The 20,514-nt window shown below is 39.4% G+C and overlaps 1 protein-coding gene across 1 annotated transcript; it reads right to left on the bottom strand.

Annotated features, from left to right (window-relative positions):
* Positions 1-1,581: 1,581 nt before the first annotated feature.
* Positions 1,582-19,943, bottom strand: sgk3 (serum/glucocorticoid regulated kinase family member 3). Its single transcript, XM_029457936.1, has 17 exons — positions 19,721-19,943; positions 8,692-8,866; positions 8,533-8,616; positions 8,332-8,404; positions 7,690-7,765; positions 7,480-7,555; positions 6,330-6,379; positions 5,946-6,003; positions 5,597-5,680; positions 5,388-5,519; positions 4,604-4,716; positions 4,112-4,148; positions 3,492-3,578; positions 2,874-2,969; positions 2,368-2,523; positions 2,130-2,219; positions 1,582-1,968 (listed from the first exon to the last, which is right to left on the bottom strand). The coding sequence occupies exons 2-17, from the start codon at positions 8,785-8,787 to the stop codon at positions 1,798-1,800; spliced, it is 1,479 nt and encodes a 492-aa protein (XP_029313796.1). The 5' UTR covers positions 8,788-8,866; positions 19,721-19,943; the 3' UTR covers positions 1,582-1,797.
* Positions 19,944-20,514: the final 571 nt, after the last annotated feature.

The raw sequence follows: 20,514 nt of genomic DNA, 5'->3' as shown, positions 1-20,514 counted from the left end.
TAAATATAATACGTAATAATATAACATATATTTATTATCCTATATTTTATTAGATAAAATAGATTACAATATTTTAATGCAAAATTATTTAATCCCAAATTACTACCAAAAATAAATTCTTAGTATTAAATACACACTACACATACTACATTTCTGATATTTTTTATTACTGTGCAGGAGTATAAGCCTACCTAATTGGCAGCAGGCTAAGCAAAGAATTGTGGATTTCTAATTAATTATGAATGCAATTATGAATATATTTGTTAAGGCAAAAAACACAAACAACCCAATAAAAAAAAGACAATTCACTAAATATTCAAAGACAAACTGTTGAAGTAGAAGACATTCTTTTCTACAAATGTGACCTATAAACCAAAATGCTTTATTCAGTGGTCTCTCAAGTAATCCCTATTTCCAGCGTAGTTAAAATGAATATGATACACAAATGTCTTTTTACAGTAATTACATGAACCAACACACTTCCATCTCAAATGGTGTGATTTGAAGTCCAGTGAATTGTTCAAGTTTTTCAGAAAACTGCTTATTGATTTCATTTATGGGACAAATTTAAGGCTTTATATAAAGGCTCATTTTAGAAACCACCAGAAATAACATTAATAGAGGATGTCTGTCCTTAATTCTTTAAAATATCATCTCTATATATATATATATATATATATATTTATATATATATATAATATATATCTATGATATATAATTATATATATTATATATATATCTATATATCTACTATGATCTATATTAGTATATATATATCTATATATATAATATATATATAATATATATATATAGATATATAGATATATTTATTTATAGATATATATATATATATATATAATATATATATATAGATAGATAAATATATCTATCTATCTATCTATCTATATAGATATATCTATATATTCATATATATATATATATATATATATATATATAGATTATATAGATATATAGATTATATATATTTATTTATATATTATATACTATCTATATATATTATAATATATCTCTCTATTTATTTATCTATATGCTTTACTCTATCTTACTTTATCTATATATATCTATATATATCTATATATATATATATATATATATATCTATATATATATCTATATATAGAGCGAGAGAGAGCGAGAGCGAGAGAGCGAGAGGCGAGAGAGAGAGAGTAGAGAGAGAGAGAGAGATGAGAGAGAGAGATGAGAGAGAGATAGATGAGAGAGAGAGAGAGAGAGAGAGAGAGAGAGATGAGAGAGATAGAGAGAGATAGAGCTATAAGCGAGAGCGAGAGCGAGAGAGAGAGCGAGAGCGAGAGAGCGAGCGAGAGAGAGAGATAGAGATATATATATATAGAGAGATATAATATATTAATATTATTATTAATATATATATAAATATATAAATATACTATATATATAAATAAAAAATATATATAAATATCTATATATTTATATATATATATTTATATATATATTTATATATTTATATATATATATATATATATATATATATATATATATATATATAGAGATAGAGATAGAGATAGAGATATATATATTTTTTTATATATATTTATATATATTTATATAAATACAAATTGGTAAAAATAAACATTTCTGGCACTTTGTTCCAACCCAACCAGTTTTAAGTGCCGTTTCTTCTCAGCTGCTTGCTTTGGCTTCATAGAACAAGTTAATAATCCATGGTATAAATTCTTCCCTTTAGTCAAAAGAAGTTATGATGATGGTTAAGGCAAACGAGGAGCTCGTTGGGAATGTTTCATAGGAAAGAGTCATCAGAAGCCGGGGCGTAGGAGAAGCCCACGAAGGCGTCGTCGGCCTCCATCACACTGGCGTTGACGATGGAGTGATCCTGAGACCAGCAGATGGAGTTCGGGACCATCTCGTCTGTGAACTCAGGGTCGAAGTTTGAGATGTCGCAGAAAGAGCTCTGTGAAAACATCGGGGGAGAGGGAGTGAAAACATGAAACAAATATAAAACAAACTGCATGCGTGTATTCATGAAAATGACTTAATGTGACGACAGAACAACAGCACAGTTTCAAATAGATTTTACAAAGTGCTTTAAAGTGAGTTATGAATAATATTTACCACATTGGGTGTGAATGGGGGAGAGATCCTCTTCTGTTCGAGGTCGTCCCAGTTGATGGAGGCGAAGAAGCCGTGTGCTTTGATCTCATTCTGAAAATGTTGGATAAATACCTTAAACATCATTTTGTATTTACAGAAAGTTAGCTGAGCAGTCATTACTGATGTACACAGACGCTCCACCAGAGGGAGCCACACACGCTGGACTCTGCTGTACTGTGGTGTTTGTCTCTGGACTCACAAAGTCATCCCTGGACCCCAGTCTGTGTGTGCCGTCTTTCTCCAGCAGGCCCCGCAGCAGAGACCAGGCGGTGCCGGACGCACCGGGACGCACCACCAGCGGCTTGTGGAGGATGTTGTCATACATTTCATGTGTGTCCCTGCTGTAGAACGGCGGCTAGGACATGAAAGAGGCATGTAAGGGAGTGTGGCGGACAGACTACAACACGTTTTGTGTCTCGTTTTGGTTATTTCATGTCCCTTTGGAGACGTTTTGATTGTCTTGTGGCTGTTTTGAGTCTATTTGTGACTTCCTAACAAGGAATGTTAGCAGTAAGTTCAAACAGAGGCTCTGGGTTTAGACCTGTTCATGACAATTACATGTTTTAACATTTAGCACTAAAACAAATAGTTAAATTAGCTGCAGTTTACCAGTACTTCACGTTAAAACTAAAAAGCTTGGACTGCAAAAGTCAAGACTGTCTACCAAAGACTAAAAACAACAAAAATCACAATTAATTAACTCACCAGGCCGAAGAGCATTTCATACAACACTGAGCCCAGACACCACCAGTCCACTGTGTTATCATATGGCTGCTTCCTCAGGACTTCTGGAGCTAAGTACTAGTCAGAAGAACACACACATAATAATAATGATAATAATATAACATGCACATTTTGCTTCAGGCTTAAAATACACCTAACAAATGTATATCATCTGCTCATGTTCCTCCCTGGAAAGGTTGACTCACATCCTACACAGACAGCAGTAGAGCCTCAGTGTGGAATACACTCACACTTAAATCATTCAAATTCAAAACTTTATTAATCTCATCAATGAGTCAATCAGTAATGAGCAGGTTGTACACAGAGAAACACAACAAGGAGCTAAAATGTGGAAAGAAATCTAGAGATGATGACGTTAAAAAAATAAACCTATTGAGCATGAAGTGGGATTGCAGAAGGATGAAGGATAGTGAATGTAACTCATTTAGAGAATTCACTTGTGACCCAAAGAAGCCGAAACGCTGAAATCTGGAGGATTTGTTGGTTGCAAAGAGAATTCAGGTGTCAACGATAATCCCTTTCAGACACTGAAGGTGAGACTTGTTGGTCGTAATAATTAAACTTCCACTGCTGCCGTACCTCAGGTGTTCCACAAAAGGTTGTGGTGGTGTCTGCCTGGGAAATGCCTTCCTTGCACAATCCAAAGTCGGTCAAAATGATATGCCCCTGTAGAGAGAGGACACAGGGACGTTTTTAGACAACATGTGCCACACAAGCATCTCATTATCCCCGGGGACTGAGGATGCTTTTGTTTCCCAGGAATGTTGGCCGCGGTGCAGCTCAGCGAGTCCCATTCACCGTCCACTCACTTTGTCAATGAGGCCGGGCAGGAAAATCATTAGTAAGACTTAATCCAATAATCACACACACTGTTGTTCACTGGTGGCACAAATATGACTGGACAAGAGGGACATTCGTGCTGTATGGTCTTATGTAATAAGACAATATATATAAATATATAAAACAAGCTCAAAACTTATTTTTATGTTTCTGCTTTTAATTAATTCCACCTTTTTCTTACATCTTGGTTATAATTTGATATTTCTGATACTTTTTTAATGTTATTTTTAATTCTTAAAATAGTTTGAACCCTTTTCAACTTAAACGTAGGTGCTCTGCCACTCGGGGATATTACAGCAGTATAATGACGATACATCACAACTCAGCGGTGTGTTTGCATAAGAAACAGGAGAACTCACTTCATGGTCGAGGAGGATGTTTTCTGGCTTCAAGTCTCTGGACAAATTAATGAATTTCAGTAAATGAGACACAAGAACATGAGTCCAAATGACCCCATTGCAACTCCATATCCCTGAGCAATAATAATAATATATATTTCTGTATCATATATATTTATTTAACTATCAGAATATACATTTTAATTTGTAAAATAGAATTTCCCTGTGTGAAGATATATTTATATAAAAAAAAAATATATATATAAAGAAAAAAAAAAATATATATAAAAAAAATAAAAAATATATATATATATATATATTTATATTACATATAAATTGTGAAATATGTGAAGAGTCATTATCATGTGTCACACAAATATGTTCAATTCAATTTTAAACATCGTAAAGTTCATGGCTTCGATGTCTGATTTCAGATGATTTAGTAGATCTGATCAGCTGACACCTTTTAGTTTGATTCATGAGCATTTAATAAACTTTAAATAAAGTACACACCTGTAAACAATGTTGAGAGAGTGCAGATACCCCAGTGCACTCGCCATTTCAGCGATGTAGAACTTTGCTCGGGGCTCTGGAAAGGTTCGCTCTTTTTGAAGATGGAAGAAAAGCTGAAATGAAAATGTTGTGTTTGATTATTGAACTGTATTACAGCAAGTAACAACTAAACTCGTAAATTTTTGATTTTGTAATCTCAGAAAATATTCAACATTTATTTCTCAAATATTTATGATTTATTAATCTCAGAGAATATTATTATTATTATTATTATTATATATATATTATTATTAAATTATAATATATATTATTATTATTAAATTATAATATATATTATTATTATTCTAATATAATATAAGCTTTTTCTGGTTAATAACCACTTTTATCTCACAGAATATTCAAGTTTTTTTCTGGTAAATTTCCAACTTTCATATCTTATCCCCCCCACTCCATATATTTTTGTTGTTACCTACAGTGGATCTAATAGGCCGTTGTAGAAATAACTTTGAATGGAAAGTGTAAACTTTATATAGTTGTATTTAATGTTTTCCTGGGATGCAGATCGTTCGTCACGGCAGCTCACAGAGGAAGTCGCACTCAGTGAGGCGCTGCTCTCTGATGAACTTCACACGTGGAGGTGTGTTAACAAGCAACAGTGCTGCTCTGAGCAATTTAAATCAAAGCTATTGGATTCATCATTTCCTGTATTACAGCCGTGCCAGCTTCTCTTCACCTTGTGACTCATCTGTGTGGGTGCATTCTTCATAAGACTGAAACCACTCACTTCTCCTCCGTTCACAAAGTCCAAGACGAAGTACAACTTGTCTGTGGTCTGGAAGGAATAATGGAGCCCGACCAGGAATGGGTGTTTCACGTTCTTCAGCAGCACGTTGCGCTCTGCCATGATGTGTTTTTGCTGATTAGAAGGAGAGGTTTATGAGGAGAATTATAAATGTACATGTGCCTGAAATACGGATCATGGCTGCCAGTTACCTCTTTTCTGTTGAGGATGACCTTTTTCTGCAAAACCTTGACTGCATAATACTTTTCATCATGTTTTCGTTTTGCAAGGAAAACCTGCATCACATGAGGAGAAAGCATGTTGAACGTCAGATTCTCACTTCCTACATGGAAACAGCAACACATGCGGAACTAAAACTTGTTGCTACCACACAGAAAATGTCTCAACATTATATTTATATACAGCAGACATAATTCTACAAAGTTGTAAAACTGCTCTAGGTAATGAAACATGCGAGTAAATACTTTATCTTTATACTAACAGAGTTGTGTGTTTGGAGAGGATCACAAAGTACCTTCCAGTGTTGTGATGTTTACTTACCTTCCCAAAACTCCCCTTTCCTATGACTTTCAAAAAGTCAAAGTCTGTGGGCTTGGCACTGAAATAAATGAAGAAAAAATGTCAACGCAAGGGCATGTAAAAATATTCAGTATGTGAAAAAATAATCTGTTATCAGTCGCACAGCAGGGTTACAGCAGCAAGAACACGAAACATCAGCTCAAAAAGAAAGATTTAAATAAGTAAACAGCTCAAATATAATAAGTAGCGAAGTGATTACAGGTTAATAAAAACAGAAGGAGCTGCTTTGTGTGAGCAGATTTAGAAGTAGTTAAGTAAACATAAGATAAGATCATAGTTGTTGAGCAGCGTCACTACAAAGCAAGAGCAAATACAAATATCAAATATCGATGAGCTGCAACTTACTGTGGATTCCCAGAGGGTCCCAGGTTAATGTTTCTGGAGGTAGAGTTGTTCTGAGAACAGCAGAGAAAACATCCACATGTGAGCCAGTTGTTGCTTAAACTAATAAATAAACTTTAAGTTAAAACTTAAGTTAAACCTTAAGTTAAACTTTAAGTTGAACCTTAAGTTAAACTTTAAGTTGAACCTTAAGTTGAACCTTAAGTTGAACCTTAAGTTAAACCTTACGTTAAACCTTAAGTTAAACTTAAACTTTAAGTTGAACCGTAAGTTGAACCTTAACTTAAACTTTAAATTGAATCTTAAGTTAAACTTTAAGTTGAACCTTAAGTTAAATCTTAAGTTAAACCTTAAATTAAACCTTAAGTTAAATCTTAAGTTAAACCTTAAGTTGAACCTTAAGTTGAACCTTAAGTTACATGATGTTTATTTAGGAGCGTTGCATGAAGCCTCTCAGCTCGAGTCCTTTAGTGTTTTAATGTTTATCACTTGTTACGTCACAGTGCGGCACATGTGCGCTTCAGTTACCATGGTAACGCTCCACTATCACCATCCTTAAATCAATTAAAACCAATTTACACGCAATTTATTTCCGGATCCGCGTGACGTTAATGTGAGAGGCTTTTAAATAGATGTTACCAAATATTTAGAGATTTTAAATCAGATTACAACCAATTATAAAATGTCTGAACATTTCTAACAATTTTGAAAGATTGATTTAAAGATATTTTAATACCAATTAACCAATTCTCCTTGAAGAATAATATAATATGATATGATATAATAGAGATTCTGTAGATGGGTTTTTAATCTCCTCTGTAAACTCGATAAACTTATGTTCCACAAATGATTTCACCTTTAAGAGACTTTCTGCCCCTTAATGTTCTGAGGGGAATACTTCAAAAGCTCAGAGGTCAAAGGCTTTTCCCTTTACAACTTCCTGAGGAAATCCTTAATGCATCTAATCTTTAGTCAAAGCATTCTTTAGATGAACATTAAGGGAAACCTTAAGTTAAGTGATTTTATGCAACATGCATTTATCTGTCAAGACAGAAGTAGAAGACCTAAACACTCCACTATATATCCGGACTGAGAAGTCAGCAGGAAAACTAACATGTACATAAAGAAAACAGAAAGTTGTTCAGTTACTCACTTTGTCGTCTTCGTCCTCAGATGCGTCAGAAAAGTTCTGCATTCTGTCCATCAGCAGGAAGGTCCTCACATCCGGCCTGTAACATTTGGAAAGTAACGACAAGAGAGAGCAGAACATTCTCCATCTTTTTAATCTAATTCACACCAAGTGGATTCAGATCATTGAAGCCATTCGTGTGTCATGTGATGTGATGGCGGCGAGGACTCTTACTGGTTGCAGAGCTGAGGATGTGAAACAATTCGCTTGATGAACTCGTGCAGCCCGGCTCGCCTTTGCTTGATGAACTCTGTTGAGCAGATAGTTTTCAAAATGCAATAAAACACGAGACAACATGAATCAAGAAAACAAACAGCATTTATTTCCTCTGATTCAGTCCTGACGCACATTAGAGCTGCAACTAACGATTACGTTCATTATACATTTATCTGCTGAATGTTTCTTGTTTAATGATGTACAAAATGTCAGAAAATAGTGAAAAATGTTCTAGTTTCTCAAAGTCCAACGTGAGAAGAGCAGAACATCTCCATATTTAAGAGGCTGGAAAAACATTGAAAGACGTTTCTGCAGGAAACATTAATTTAGCAATACATTTATTATCAAATTAGTTGGAGATTATTTTTGCAGCTCTAATTTGAAAGATGTTCCTAAAAGCCTTTTAGACACTTTAACAAATACAATGCAATAATAACATTTGATGGATATTCTGATACTTGTATAATGATACACTTCATGCCTTCAGGCTCTGATGTCTGGTGACTAGTGTTCTAGTTGCCCACTACCACTGTTGTTTCACTGTGGATAAGAGCGACATCTGACGCACACGTACGACATCAGCTCAGTGTGAAGACTCACCAGGTTCAAAATTGTCCCCAAATATCCTCTTGGCAGGAATTTTCAAGTTCATAGAAGGAAACTGTTTCCTTAACTGCATTAAGAGACAGAAGAGCAGCAGAGGATGTGAGGGAAGACTTTCAGTATTATAAACGTCACAAAGTAAATCAAAGACAGAATTATGGTTTAGTCTTTTAAAATCAGAATGAAATTCAGACTCACTGTGTTGTAGAGTTTATCAAACTCTGCGTAACGCCTGAAGATGAACCATTCCTGCTGTCCAACATTAACGATCACTTTGTAAACCTGAGGAAGGACACGGAGTCATGTCACAGAGAGAGAACACACACGCACACACACACACACACACACACTACGCACCGTGAAGCGTTTCTTCTTGTCCCTCTGCTCGTCGTGGCAGGGGATGCTGACGTTGGGGGGGGCGGGCTGCTCGTCCATCTTGGTGTCTGCCGGCATTAAAGGTGAAGTCCTGAAGTAACACGGCGTCCTCAGGATGAGACTTCAAGACGCTGGCCCGGCCACATCATGCTCACTGCTGCAGAGAGCAGGAAGGGAAACTACACGTCAGATACAAGTTTATTTCCATCCATCCATCGTCTACCGCTTATCCGGGATCGGGTCGCGGGGGCAGCAGCTCCAGTAAGGAACCCCAATCTTCCCTTCTCCGGGCCACATCCTCCAGCTCCGACTGGGGGATCCTGAGGCGTTCCCAGGCCAGTGAGGAGTCCTGGGTCTTCCCCGGGGTCTCCTCCCAGCTGGACGTGCCTGGAACACCTCCCTAGGGAGGCGCCCAGGTGGCATCCTTACTAGATGCCTGAACCACCTCAACTGGCTCCTTTCAACGTAAAGGAGCAGCGGCTCTACTCCGAGTCTCTCACGGATGGCTGAGCTTCTCACCCTATCTCTAAGGGAGACGCCAGCCACCCGTCTGAGAAAACCCATTTTGGCCACTTGTACCCGTGATCTCGTTCTTTCGGTCATGACCCAGCCTTCATGACCATAGGTGAGGGTAGGAACGAAGATCGACCGGTATATTGAGAGCTTTGCCTTCTGGCTCAGCTCTCTTTTCGTCACAACGGTGCGGTAAAGTGACTGTAATACCGTCCCCGCTGCTCCGATTCTCCGGCCAATCTCTCGCTCCATTGTCCCCTCACTCGCGAACAAGACCCCGAAGTACTTGAACTCCTTCACTTGGGGTAATGGCTCATTCCCTACCCGGAGTAGGCAATGCACCGGTTTCCTGCTGAGAGCCATGGCCTCAGATTTGGAGGTGCTGATCCTCATCCCAACCGCTGCACACTCGGCTGCGAACCGATCCAGTGACTGTTGAAGGTCACAGACCGATGATGCCATAAGGACCACATCATCTGCAAAGAGCAGCGATGAGATCCTCAGGTCACCGAACTGCAACCCCTCTCCTCCACGACTACGCCTCGATATCCTGTCCATGAAAATCACGAACAGGAATGGGGATAAAGCGCAGCCCTGGCGGAGACCAACAAAAGTGACCCCCTCACCCCATACTCCCGCAGCACCTCCCACAGTATCACCCGGGGGACCCGGTCATACGCCTTCTCCAGATCCACAAAACACATGTAGACCGGATGGGCGTACTCCCAGGCCTCCTCCAGGATCCTTGCAAGAGTAAAGAGTTGGTCTGTTGTTCCACGACCAGGACGGAATCCGCATTGTTCCTCTTCAATCAGAGGTTCGACTACCGGCCGAACCCTCCTTTCCAGTACCTTGGAGTAGACTTTACCAGGGAGGCTGAGAAGTGTGATACCCCTGTAGTTGGCACACACTCTCTGGTCCCCCTTTTTAAATAGGGGAACCACCACCCCGGTCTGCCAACCCCTAGGCACTGTCCCAGACTTCCACGCAATGTTGACGAGGCGTGTCAACCAAGACAGCCCCTCAACACCCAAAGCCTTCAGCATTTCTGGACGGAGCTCATCAACCCCTGCGGCTTTGCCACTGTGGAGTTGTTTGACTACCTCAGTGACCTCCATCAGGGAAATTGACGATGATCCCCCATCAGCTTGGATGGTTCCTCGCTTCCCCCTCCTGAGGTGCTGGATGGTTTTCCAGAAGCACCTTGGTGCCGACCGAAAGTCCTTCTCCATAGCTTCTCCGAACTTCTCCCACACCCGCTGCTTTGCCTCTGACACGGCAGAAGCTGCCGCCCTTCTAGTCCTTCAATACCCTGCAACTGTTTCCGGAGTCCTACCGGATAACATAACCCGGAAGGACTCCTTCTTCAGTCGGACGGCTTCCCTGACCACCGGGGTCCACCACGGTGTTCGAGGGTTACCGCCCCTTGAGGCACCTAAGACCTTGAGACCACAGCTCATCACCGCAGCTTCAGCAATAGAGGTTTTGAACATCGCCCACTCAGGTTCAATGCCCCCAACCTCCACAGGGATGGCTAAAAAGCTCCGCCGGAGGTGTGAGTTAAAGATCCCCAGGACAGGGGCTTCCTCCAGACGTTCCCAGTTCACCCGCACTACCCGTTTGGGTTTACCAGGTCTGTCCAGAGTCTTCCCCCACCCCTTGATCCTACTCACCACCAGATGGTGATCAGTCGACAGCTCCGCCCCTCTCTTCACCCGAGTGTCCAAAACATGCGGCCTCAGATCAGATGATACGATTACGAAATTGATCATTGACCTTTGGCCTAGGGTGCTCTGGTACCACGTACACTTATGAGCATCCTTATGTTCGAACATGGTGTTTGTTATGGCCATTCCATGACTAGCACAGAAGTCCAACAACAAACGACCGTTCGGGTTTAGATCAGGGAGGCCCTTCCTCCCAATCACGCCTCTCCAGGTGTCTCCATCGTTTCCCACGTGTGCGTTGAAGTCTCCCAGCAAGACTACGGAGTCCCCTACTGGAGCCCCCTGCAGGGCTCCATTCAGGGTCTCCAAGAAGGCCGAATACTCAGAACTGCGGTTTGGGGCATAGGCACAAACAACAGTCAGAGTTTTCCCCCCCATAACCCGAAGGCGTAGGGAGGCGACCCTCTCGTCCACCGGGATAAACTCCAACGTAGCGGCGCTCAGCCGGGGGCTAGTGAGTATCCCCACCCCGGCCCGACGCCTCACACCTTGGGCAACTCCGGAGAAGAATAGAGTCCAACCCCTATCCAGGAGTACGGTTCCAGAGCCAAGACTGTGCGTGGAGGTAAGCCCCACCAGATCCAACTGGTAGCGATCCACCTCCCGCACTAGTTCCGGCTCCTTCCCCCACAGAGAGGTGACGTTCCACGTCCCCAGAGCCAGCCTCTGCTGCCCGGGTCTGGTCTGTCGAGGTCCCTGACCATCACTGCCACCCGTGTGACAGCGCACCCGACCCCAGCGGTTTTTCCCATGAGTGGTGGGCCTTCTTCGGGCTGTGCCCGACCGGGCTCCGTGGCAAACCCGGCCACCAGGCGCTCGCTGTCGGGCCCTCCCTCTGGGCCTGGCTCCAGACGGGGGCCCCGGGCTTCCTCCGGTCAGGGTCTCTCCTTTCCTTTCCCTTTCTTTCATGAAGTCGTTTTTGAACCAGTTTATTTACTAAAGTTAATTAATTAATGCAGCAGGAACATGTCACACACACATTAATGCAGCAGGAACATGTAACACACACATTAATGCAGGAACATGTAACACATACATTAATGCAGCAGGAACGTTTAACACACACATTAATGCAGCAGGAACATGTAACACACACATTAATGCAGCAGGAACATGTAACACACACATTAATGCAGCAGGAATATGTAACACACACATTAATGCAGCAGGAACGTGTAACACACACATTAATGCAGCAGGAACATGTAACACACACATTAATGCAGCAGGAACGTGTAACACACACATTAATGCTGCAGGAACATGTAACACACACATTAATGCAGAGGGAACATGTAACACACACATTAATGCAGCAGGAACATGTAACACACACATTAATGCAGCAGGAACATGTAACACACACATTAATGCAGCAGGAACATGTAACACACACATTAATGCTGCAGGAACATGTAACACACACATTAATGCAGAGGGAACATGTAACACACACATTAATGCAGCAGGAACGTGTAACACACACATTAATGCAGCAGGAATATGTAACACACACATTAATGCAGCAGGAACATGTAACACACACATTAATGCAGCAGGAACATGTAACACACACATTAATGCAGCAGGAATATGTAACACACACATTAATGCAGCAGGAACGTGTAACACACACATTAATGCTGCAGGAACATGTAACACACACATTAATGCAGAGGGAACATGTAACACACACATTAATGCAGCAGGAACATGTAACACACACATTAATGCAGCAGGAACATGTAACACACACATTAATGCAGCAGGAATATGTAACACACACATTAATGCAGCAGGAACGTGTAACACACACATTAATGCTGCAGGAACATGTAACACACACATTAATGCAGAGGGAACATGTAACACACACATTAATGCAGCAGGAACATGTAACACACACATTAATGCAGCAGGAACATGTAACACACACATTAATGCAGCAGGAACATGTAACACACACATTAATGCTGCAGGAACATGTAACACACACATTAATGCAGAGGGAACATGTAACACACACATTAATGCAGCAGGAACATGTAACACACACATTAATGCAGCAGGAATATGTAACACACACATTAATGCAGCAGGAACATGTAACACACACATTAATGCTGCAGGAACATGTAACACACACAATAATGCAACAGGAACATGTAACACACACATTAATGCAGCAGGAACATGTAACACACACATTAATGCAGGAACATGTAACACATACATTAATGCAGCAGGAACGTGTAACACACACATTAATGCAGCAGGAACATGTAACACACACATTAATGCAGCAGGAACATGTAACACACACATTAATGCAGCAGGAATATGTAACACACACATTAATGCAGCAGGAACGTGTAACACACACATTAATGCTGCAGGAACATGTAACACACACATTAATGCAGAGGGAACATGTAACACACACATTAATGCAGCAGGAACATGTAACACACACATTAATGCAGCAGGAACATGTAACACACACATTAATGCAGCAGGAACATGTAACACACACATTAATGCTGCAGGAACATGTAACACACACATTAATGCAGAGGGAACATGTAACACACACATTAATGCAGCAGGAACATGTAACACACACATTAATGCAGCAGGAATATGTAACACACACAATGCAGCAGGAACATGTAACACACACATTAATGCTGCAGGAACATGTAACACACACATTAATGCAGAGGGAACATGTAACACACACATTAATGCAGCAGGAACATGTAACACACACATTAATGCAGCAGGAACATGTAACACACACATTAATGCAGCAGGAACATGTAACACACACATTAATGCTGCAGGAACATGTAACACACACAATAATGCAACAGGAACATGTAACACACACATTAATGCAGCAGGAACATGTAACACACACATTAATGCAGCAGGAACATGTAACACACACATTAATGCAGCAGGAATATGTAACACACACATTAATGCAGCAGGAATATGTAACACACACATTAATGCAACAGGAACGTGTAACACACACATTAATGCAGCAGGAACATGTAACACACACATTAATGCAACAGGAACGTGTAACACACACATTAATGCAGCAGGAACATGTAACACACACATTAATGCAGCAGGAACATGTAACACACACATTAATGCAGCAGGAACATGTAACACACACATTAATGCTGCAGGAACATGTAACACACACATTAATGCAGAGGGAACATGTAACACACACATTAATGCAGCAGGAACATGTAACACACACATTAATGCAGCAGGAACATGTAACACACACATTAATGCAGCAGGAACATGTAACACACACATTAATGCAGCAGGAACATGTAACACACACAATAATGCAACAGGAACATGTAACACACACATTAATGCAGCAGGAACATGTAACACACACATTAATGCAACAGGAACATGTAACACACACATTAATGCAGCAGGAACATGTAACACACACATTAATGCAGCAGGAACATGTAACACACACATCCCTGCAGCAGGAACCTCAGATATAATATAATCACTGCACAATCACTACTTTAAGTAAGAGCATGTAAGTAATATCAGTAAATGTAGTTAAAGTACTTAATGTTTTGAAAGCAGGCTGATGATCCTGAATCTTCTTCCACTGCTGCTGTTTGTGCCGTAAAACAGTTTATTGTTGTTAATGTTCATTATTTCGCTCATCTGCAGGTATCACACTTGGCTTTAGGAAATGCCCCAAATGTGCGGAAGCGAGAAGCGAAAACGTTTCCCCTGTTTCTGAAGTAACGATATTATTATCTCATAATACATGTTCATGGAAAGATTGTGGTCTGCAGGCTGCAGCACGTGTACACACACAGGGAGACCGACCGTGAGCTGCAACACAGTGCATGCTGGGTAATGACTCAACGCGTTTCTTTCAATCTCCGTCACAGGAGATTAAATATGTACATACAATAAGTAAAGCTCTCCTAGAATAAAGACACGTGCGAACACAGCGGTGTAATATTGCAGAATTGAGTCAAATATAGAAATTAAAATAGAAAAGTTGCAAAACATTATTTGCTAAATTGTCGGAGGAATGTGCAAAGATTGAAGATGAATATTTTGAGAGAAAATCATTTGAAGATTGTGGTTTTGTTTTTAAATCACACTTCAGTTCAATGTGAACAAACTGGACTCTTGTTTAATCTGAGTATGTGCAGCATGTAAACAAAGTCAGTGTGTAGCTGGAACTATTTATACGTTATAATATCACTTGAGATTGTTGTGTTTGTTTTGCACTACAGTTCTTAATTAAATGAGAAAATACTTTTCATTTGTCAAGTATTCCTTCACACAGAAGAAAACAAAGCAAAACATATCGTGGTATTTCTCAATATCCAGATATAAAACTATCTAAGAGTAAAGTTCATAACTACTGCAGAGTAAGAGTCAGAGGTCACACACACACACACACACACACACACACACACACACACACACACACACACACACACACACACACACACACACACACACACACACACACACACACACACACACATCTTCACAACTAAGCTGTTTGTCTGCTCTGACTCGTCCATTGTTCGTCAGTGAGCTCATCCTTGTTGTTAAAACTGTTTGTTCTCTCAGAAGCTTTGTGTCGACTCTCTCTGCGTTTATTCATCGTCAACGTTTGTGTCATTTGTCACAATAATAAAACAATAACATCGATCAAAATCGTCTTCTGCGGTTTCTTTCATAACAACAAACCCAGAAATGCTTCAGTCTCTGACGTTTTGAATATTACGCTCGACTTGAACGATAATCGATTGTAAAAATAGTAAATTTAAAGTAAAGTTTTATGGTTAAATAAATGATTAAGACGAAAATATATTAAATCTATTCACCGACTTTAAAGTATCATCGTGTATTTTAGTACTTTTAATATCTCTGTGTGCTAGTGTTTGGTATGTATCTTTATGATGAGGATAGTTATGTATCTTAAGGAAATATATTTCATTCTGGATTTACTTATTGTACTTACTTACTTATTACTTGTTGTACTCGGACATTAATTACTACAGAATAAAGTTAGATACAAGACTTTTTGATGCCACTCAGAATAAAATTTAAGACCAATCTTTCTGCTATCTGGATCGTTAATGCGAGAGGCATTTGGTAAATTATTATTTTACATTGTAATTGGGGAATTCTCTGCTAATCAGCAGCACCTGCATATCATTTAAAGGAACAGCTGATGGCAATCAAGCACAACGTCAAACTGATGAAGCAACAAGTGAAACGTGTACACTGCAACATGTCACTTTATACCAGCAGGAGTCCCTCACTCAAACAACAAGTTGTACACTACATATACAGGACACAGGACTGATGACACCATGACAGGAGAGAGAGGAAACGTTACCTTCAGGAACATTACACATCTCTCTGTCTCACTACATATACAACACAGGACTGATGACACCATGACAGGAGAGAGAGGAAACGTTACCTTCAGGCACATTACACATCTCTCTGTCTCACTACATATACAACACAGGACTGATGACACCATGACAGGAACTCTCTGTCTCACTACATATACAACACAGGACTGATGACACCATGACAGGAGAGAGGAAACGTTACCTTCAGGAACATCACACATCTCTCTGTCTCACTACATATACAACACAGGACTGATGACACCATGACAGGAGAGAGACGAAACGTTACCTTCAGGGACATTACACATCTCTCTGTCTCACTACATATACAACACAGGACTGATGACACCATGACAGGAGAGAGACGAAACGTTACCTTCAGGAACATTACACATCTCTCTGTCACCATGGTTGTTTTAGACTTTTAGAGAAGTGCAGATTGTGAAAGGGGGAGAGAGATGGAACGACATACAGCAAATGTTACAGATTATATGTTTAAAGTAATCTGTTAATAGAATAGTTTATATCCAGGAACTTTGATTTCTTTTGCACCAGCTGCTCAGTATTTTAAATAATGTAAGTTTGTGTTAAAACAGGATCTTCACCAGCAATGTGCAGACGACACATTCTGTCTTGAACGAGCAGGTTTGCCAGAGGAAGCAGTCGGATGTGTTTTTAAAACACAGAGCTGGTGAATCTGAAAACACTTGAACTTTTCCCCGAGTGGCTTCACATCTGAGCATGTGTTCATGGTTAACTGATGTCAGTGGGTAGGACCAGCTTTTTAACATTCCTGAAATAGTTTTGTGAAGGGAGAGTTAACCTATAAGCGTGTAGTCGTACAACTCACTGTTTCAGCTGCTTCTCCTTCATGAGGAATGCTGCCGCTCATCACACCCACTACCACACACGGTAAGTCACAAGGACTGAAGCAAAGCTTGGACAGCAATGAGTAAGAAAAGGAACAAGATTAATGTTAAGCACTTTTCCCTCGCTGCAGTTTAAACCCTGCATTATCGCCTCAACGTGAACTAACGTGTGCTGACAGGCACAAATACGCTGCACTACTACACGCCATCAAAAATAGCATTCTTCCTGCTCAGCTCAAACACTTCCATGCCTGTGGATATCCTATGAGGATGTTGGACATGTTTTTTTCTGCGTGTGTGTGTGTGTGTGTGTGTGTGTGTGTGTGTGTGTGTGTGTATGTGTATGTGTGTGTGTGTGTGTGTATCATCATGCGTGACAAGCAAATTTAGCGAGAGAACAAAGCCTGAGTCGGTCTTCAACGTTAAATCAGATGTGAACCCACAGAAACACAGCTGCAACACTTTCTCCACACAGAAAGATTATCTCAAACATTTTGATCATCAAAGCTATTTTCATGCAGAAAAGTCTTTAAATGCGTTTCAGCCTCAAACATGGAGATTTGCTAATTTTCTCTGTTTCATATTAAATTAAAATGAATATTTTTGGGTTCTGGACGGAACATTTAAAGACGTTGGACTTTTCCATTTCATTTAAAACGATTAAAGGATGCCCTAAAGACTGAAGGACTTTATTTTGACCTGCTACTTTACACACAGATACATTTACTATAAGCTGTTCAGGGCCCATAGTTCAGCGCAGAATCTCATTATAATGCAACAGAGACAGATCTGTGATTGAGGAAGTGCAGCTGGAGAAGTGTGAGGGGCATGAACTCAGTCAACCCCGCGCTGCGTGCAGCAGACCTCAGCATCTGCACAGATTCCTGACCTGTCTGTCTGTCCAGACAGCTCGCAGACATCCAGTCTGCAAACTGATCTGAATCCACTTGTGATCAAACTGTTGGATGATGAAGCAACTTCTCTGCAAATCCGGTCTGTGTACAGCGTTTTTAAACTCTTCCTCCTTTATGAACTGAATATCTTTGAGACATTTCCTGACGTCATCTTGAACGTCCTGTTTAACATTACTCACTACTGTCTGACGTTAATGAGACCAAACAAGTCGGCTGCAACTAACTATTCTTTTCTCCAATAATCAATTAAAGGTTTTGTGGATAAAATGTCAGAAGATAGTGAAAGATTTCCATTTTAGTTTCTCAAAGTCCAACGTGACGTCTTTAAATGTCTTGTTCTGTCCAACACCCAAAGATATTCACTTAATAAGATGTAAAACAGAAAGAAACTTAAAGCAAAATTAAGTTTTTAGTTTTTCTTTCTGCTAAATGGTGAATGTTGAAACGTAACCTCAGCAGATCAGCTTTGTTTTCATCTTCTCACCACTTCCATATTTTACCAGCACAAATGGTGCTAATTTCATGCCCTGAACGCCAGAACACATAAAAGGATTCTGCAGAAAAATTTAATGATATTTTAACACTTGAACCAATCATTCAATTAAGCTGGAAGCCAAATAAGTAATTACATTATGAAAACTGTCAATTTATTAATGTCACCTCCATAAAGCCCAGCTCTCGAGGTCTCGTCCAGAGGTTGAACTTTACACGATTGAATTCAGGAAATACTTTGTCAATAAGAAATCTGCTCATTTGGATAATATGCTACAGGATTTATTATTTTTGAAGACATTTTATTTCCTACCTTTTTTTTGTTAAGTTATTATATTAATGTCTTTTTTCTCTTTATTTAACTATATTACAGTTATCGTATGCCATGTTTTAAAAAGAAATTAAGAACAGGTTTGTTTTATTTGTGTTTCTCACGTAGGTAATAGTAACTGTACACTGGTAATAATGTATACTTTTAATATACTTATTTTATATTATATTCGATCTAATCATTTATTGTTGAGACATTATGACATTTGCTTTCTCTTATTATTATTATTATTATTATTATTATTATTATTATTATTATTATTATTATTGCATTCAGTTATATTGATTTTGTGGATTGTCAAGAATGTGTCTTTTGAGTGTTAAAAACTAATGTGGATCCTAAATAAAGTGAAAGTAAAGCACAATATTGAATGTATCCTCATATAATACATATTAGTTATGTTACTCTTATTTCATTATGAGGCCTAAATGTTTTCTGCTTTGTCTTAATGTAAATAAAAAGTGACATGTTGTCCACACTGTAAACAACACAGCAGCTCACACACTTTGAGTTTCTTGTGCGTGTGCTGAACAGCAGCAAAGTCCCGATAACTTCACTTTATATAATTGTAGCTTCGGTTAAGCTTCTGTTAGTCGGAGCAGAGCAGTGAATGTAGCAGCTATCTTCCCTTCCAACACGGTGACACTTCTATAAGTGGAGCTCCGCGTGCTAACGGCTAACAGAACAAGGTGAGGTTGACATGGACATCACGTACCTTACAGGATTCTGATGCGGCGGTTGGTCAGGGAAGATATTTCGCTCTACAGCATTTAAACTGGGAGTAAAACGAACATTTTCCCGGTTCCGGTTCTGACAGAAGCCCCTGAGCCTTCACACTGGTCGTGTATTGTGTTGCTGTCCATAAGCGTCTGTGAAGTGAGAGAAGCAGGAAACATCAGTCTTTCCTGGCTGTAGAAAGTTCCGATCAGATTTGTCACGGGACTTCACAACTGCAACACTGTCAGGCCGGACAGAATACACCAGTGCACTTCCGCTACTGCATTTCAAAATAAAACCAGGAAAAACGCGACCTTTTTTATTTTATTTAGCTCAAGAAACATATAAAAGACCAAGACAGGAAATAAATGTACACAGAGAAACAATCAGGTAAACACACGTAAAATACATTAATAAAGCATTAAGGAGATATTGATGTATACATTTTTTAGCCTTTCTATTTATCTTTAACATATTTCAGGGACTTAAAGTTGTTGAACAATTATAAACGATTGCTGTGAAAGGGGGAGTACTGCCTTTTAAACTTAAACTTACAAGTATGAATATGGCCCCAAAGGTTTGCATCCAAGTTGTACATAAAAATAAATTATACCATTGTAAGTAAATTACAGAATGTTATCCTTTTTAAAAATAAAACACTAGAGAAAACACTAAAGGGAGCCATGTTATGGGATGTAACAAAGTACATTTATTCAAGTAGCCTATTAAATTAGAGTTTTAAAGTACTTTATTTTAGTATTTTCATTTTATGCTACTTTATACTTCTACTCC

The sequence above is a fragment of the Cottoperca gobio genome, chromosome 20 (assembly GCF_900634415.1).
Source record: "Cottoperca gobio chromosome 20, fCotGob3.1, whole genome shotgun sequence".
In the NCBI taxonomy this organism is placed as follows: Eukaryota; Metazoa; Chordata; class Actinopteri; order Perciformes; family Bovichtidae; genus Cottoperca; species Cottoperca gobio.
Note: the sequence above shows the minus strand (reverse complement) of the source record. Positions and strands in the feature narration are given on the sequence as shown.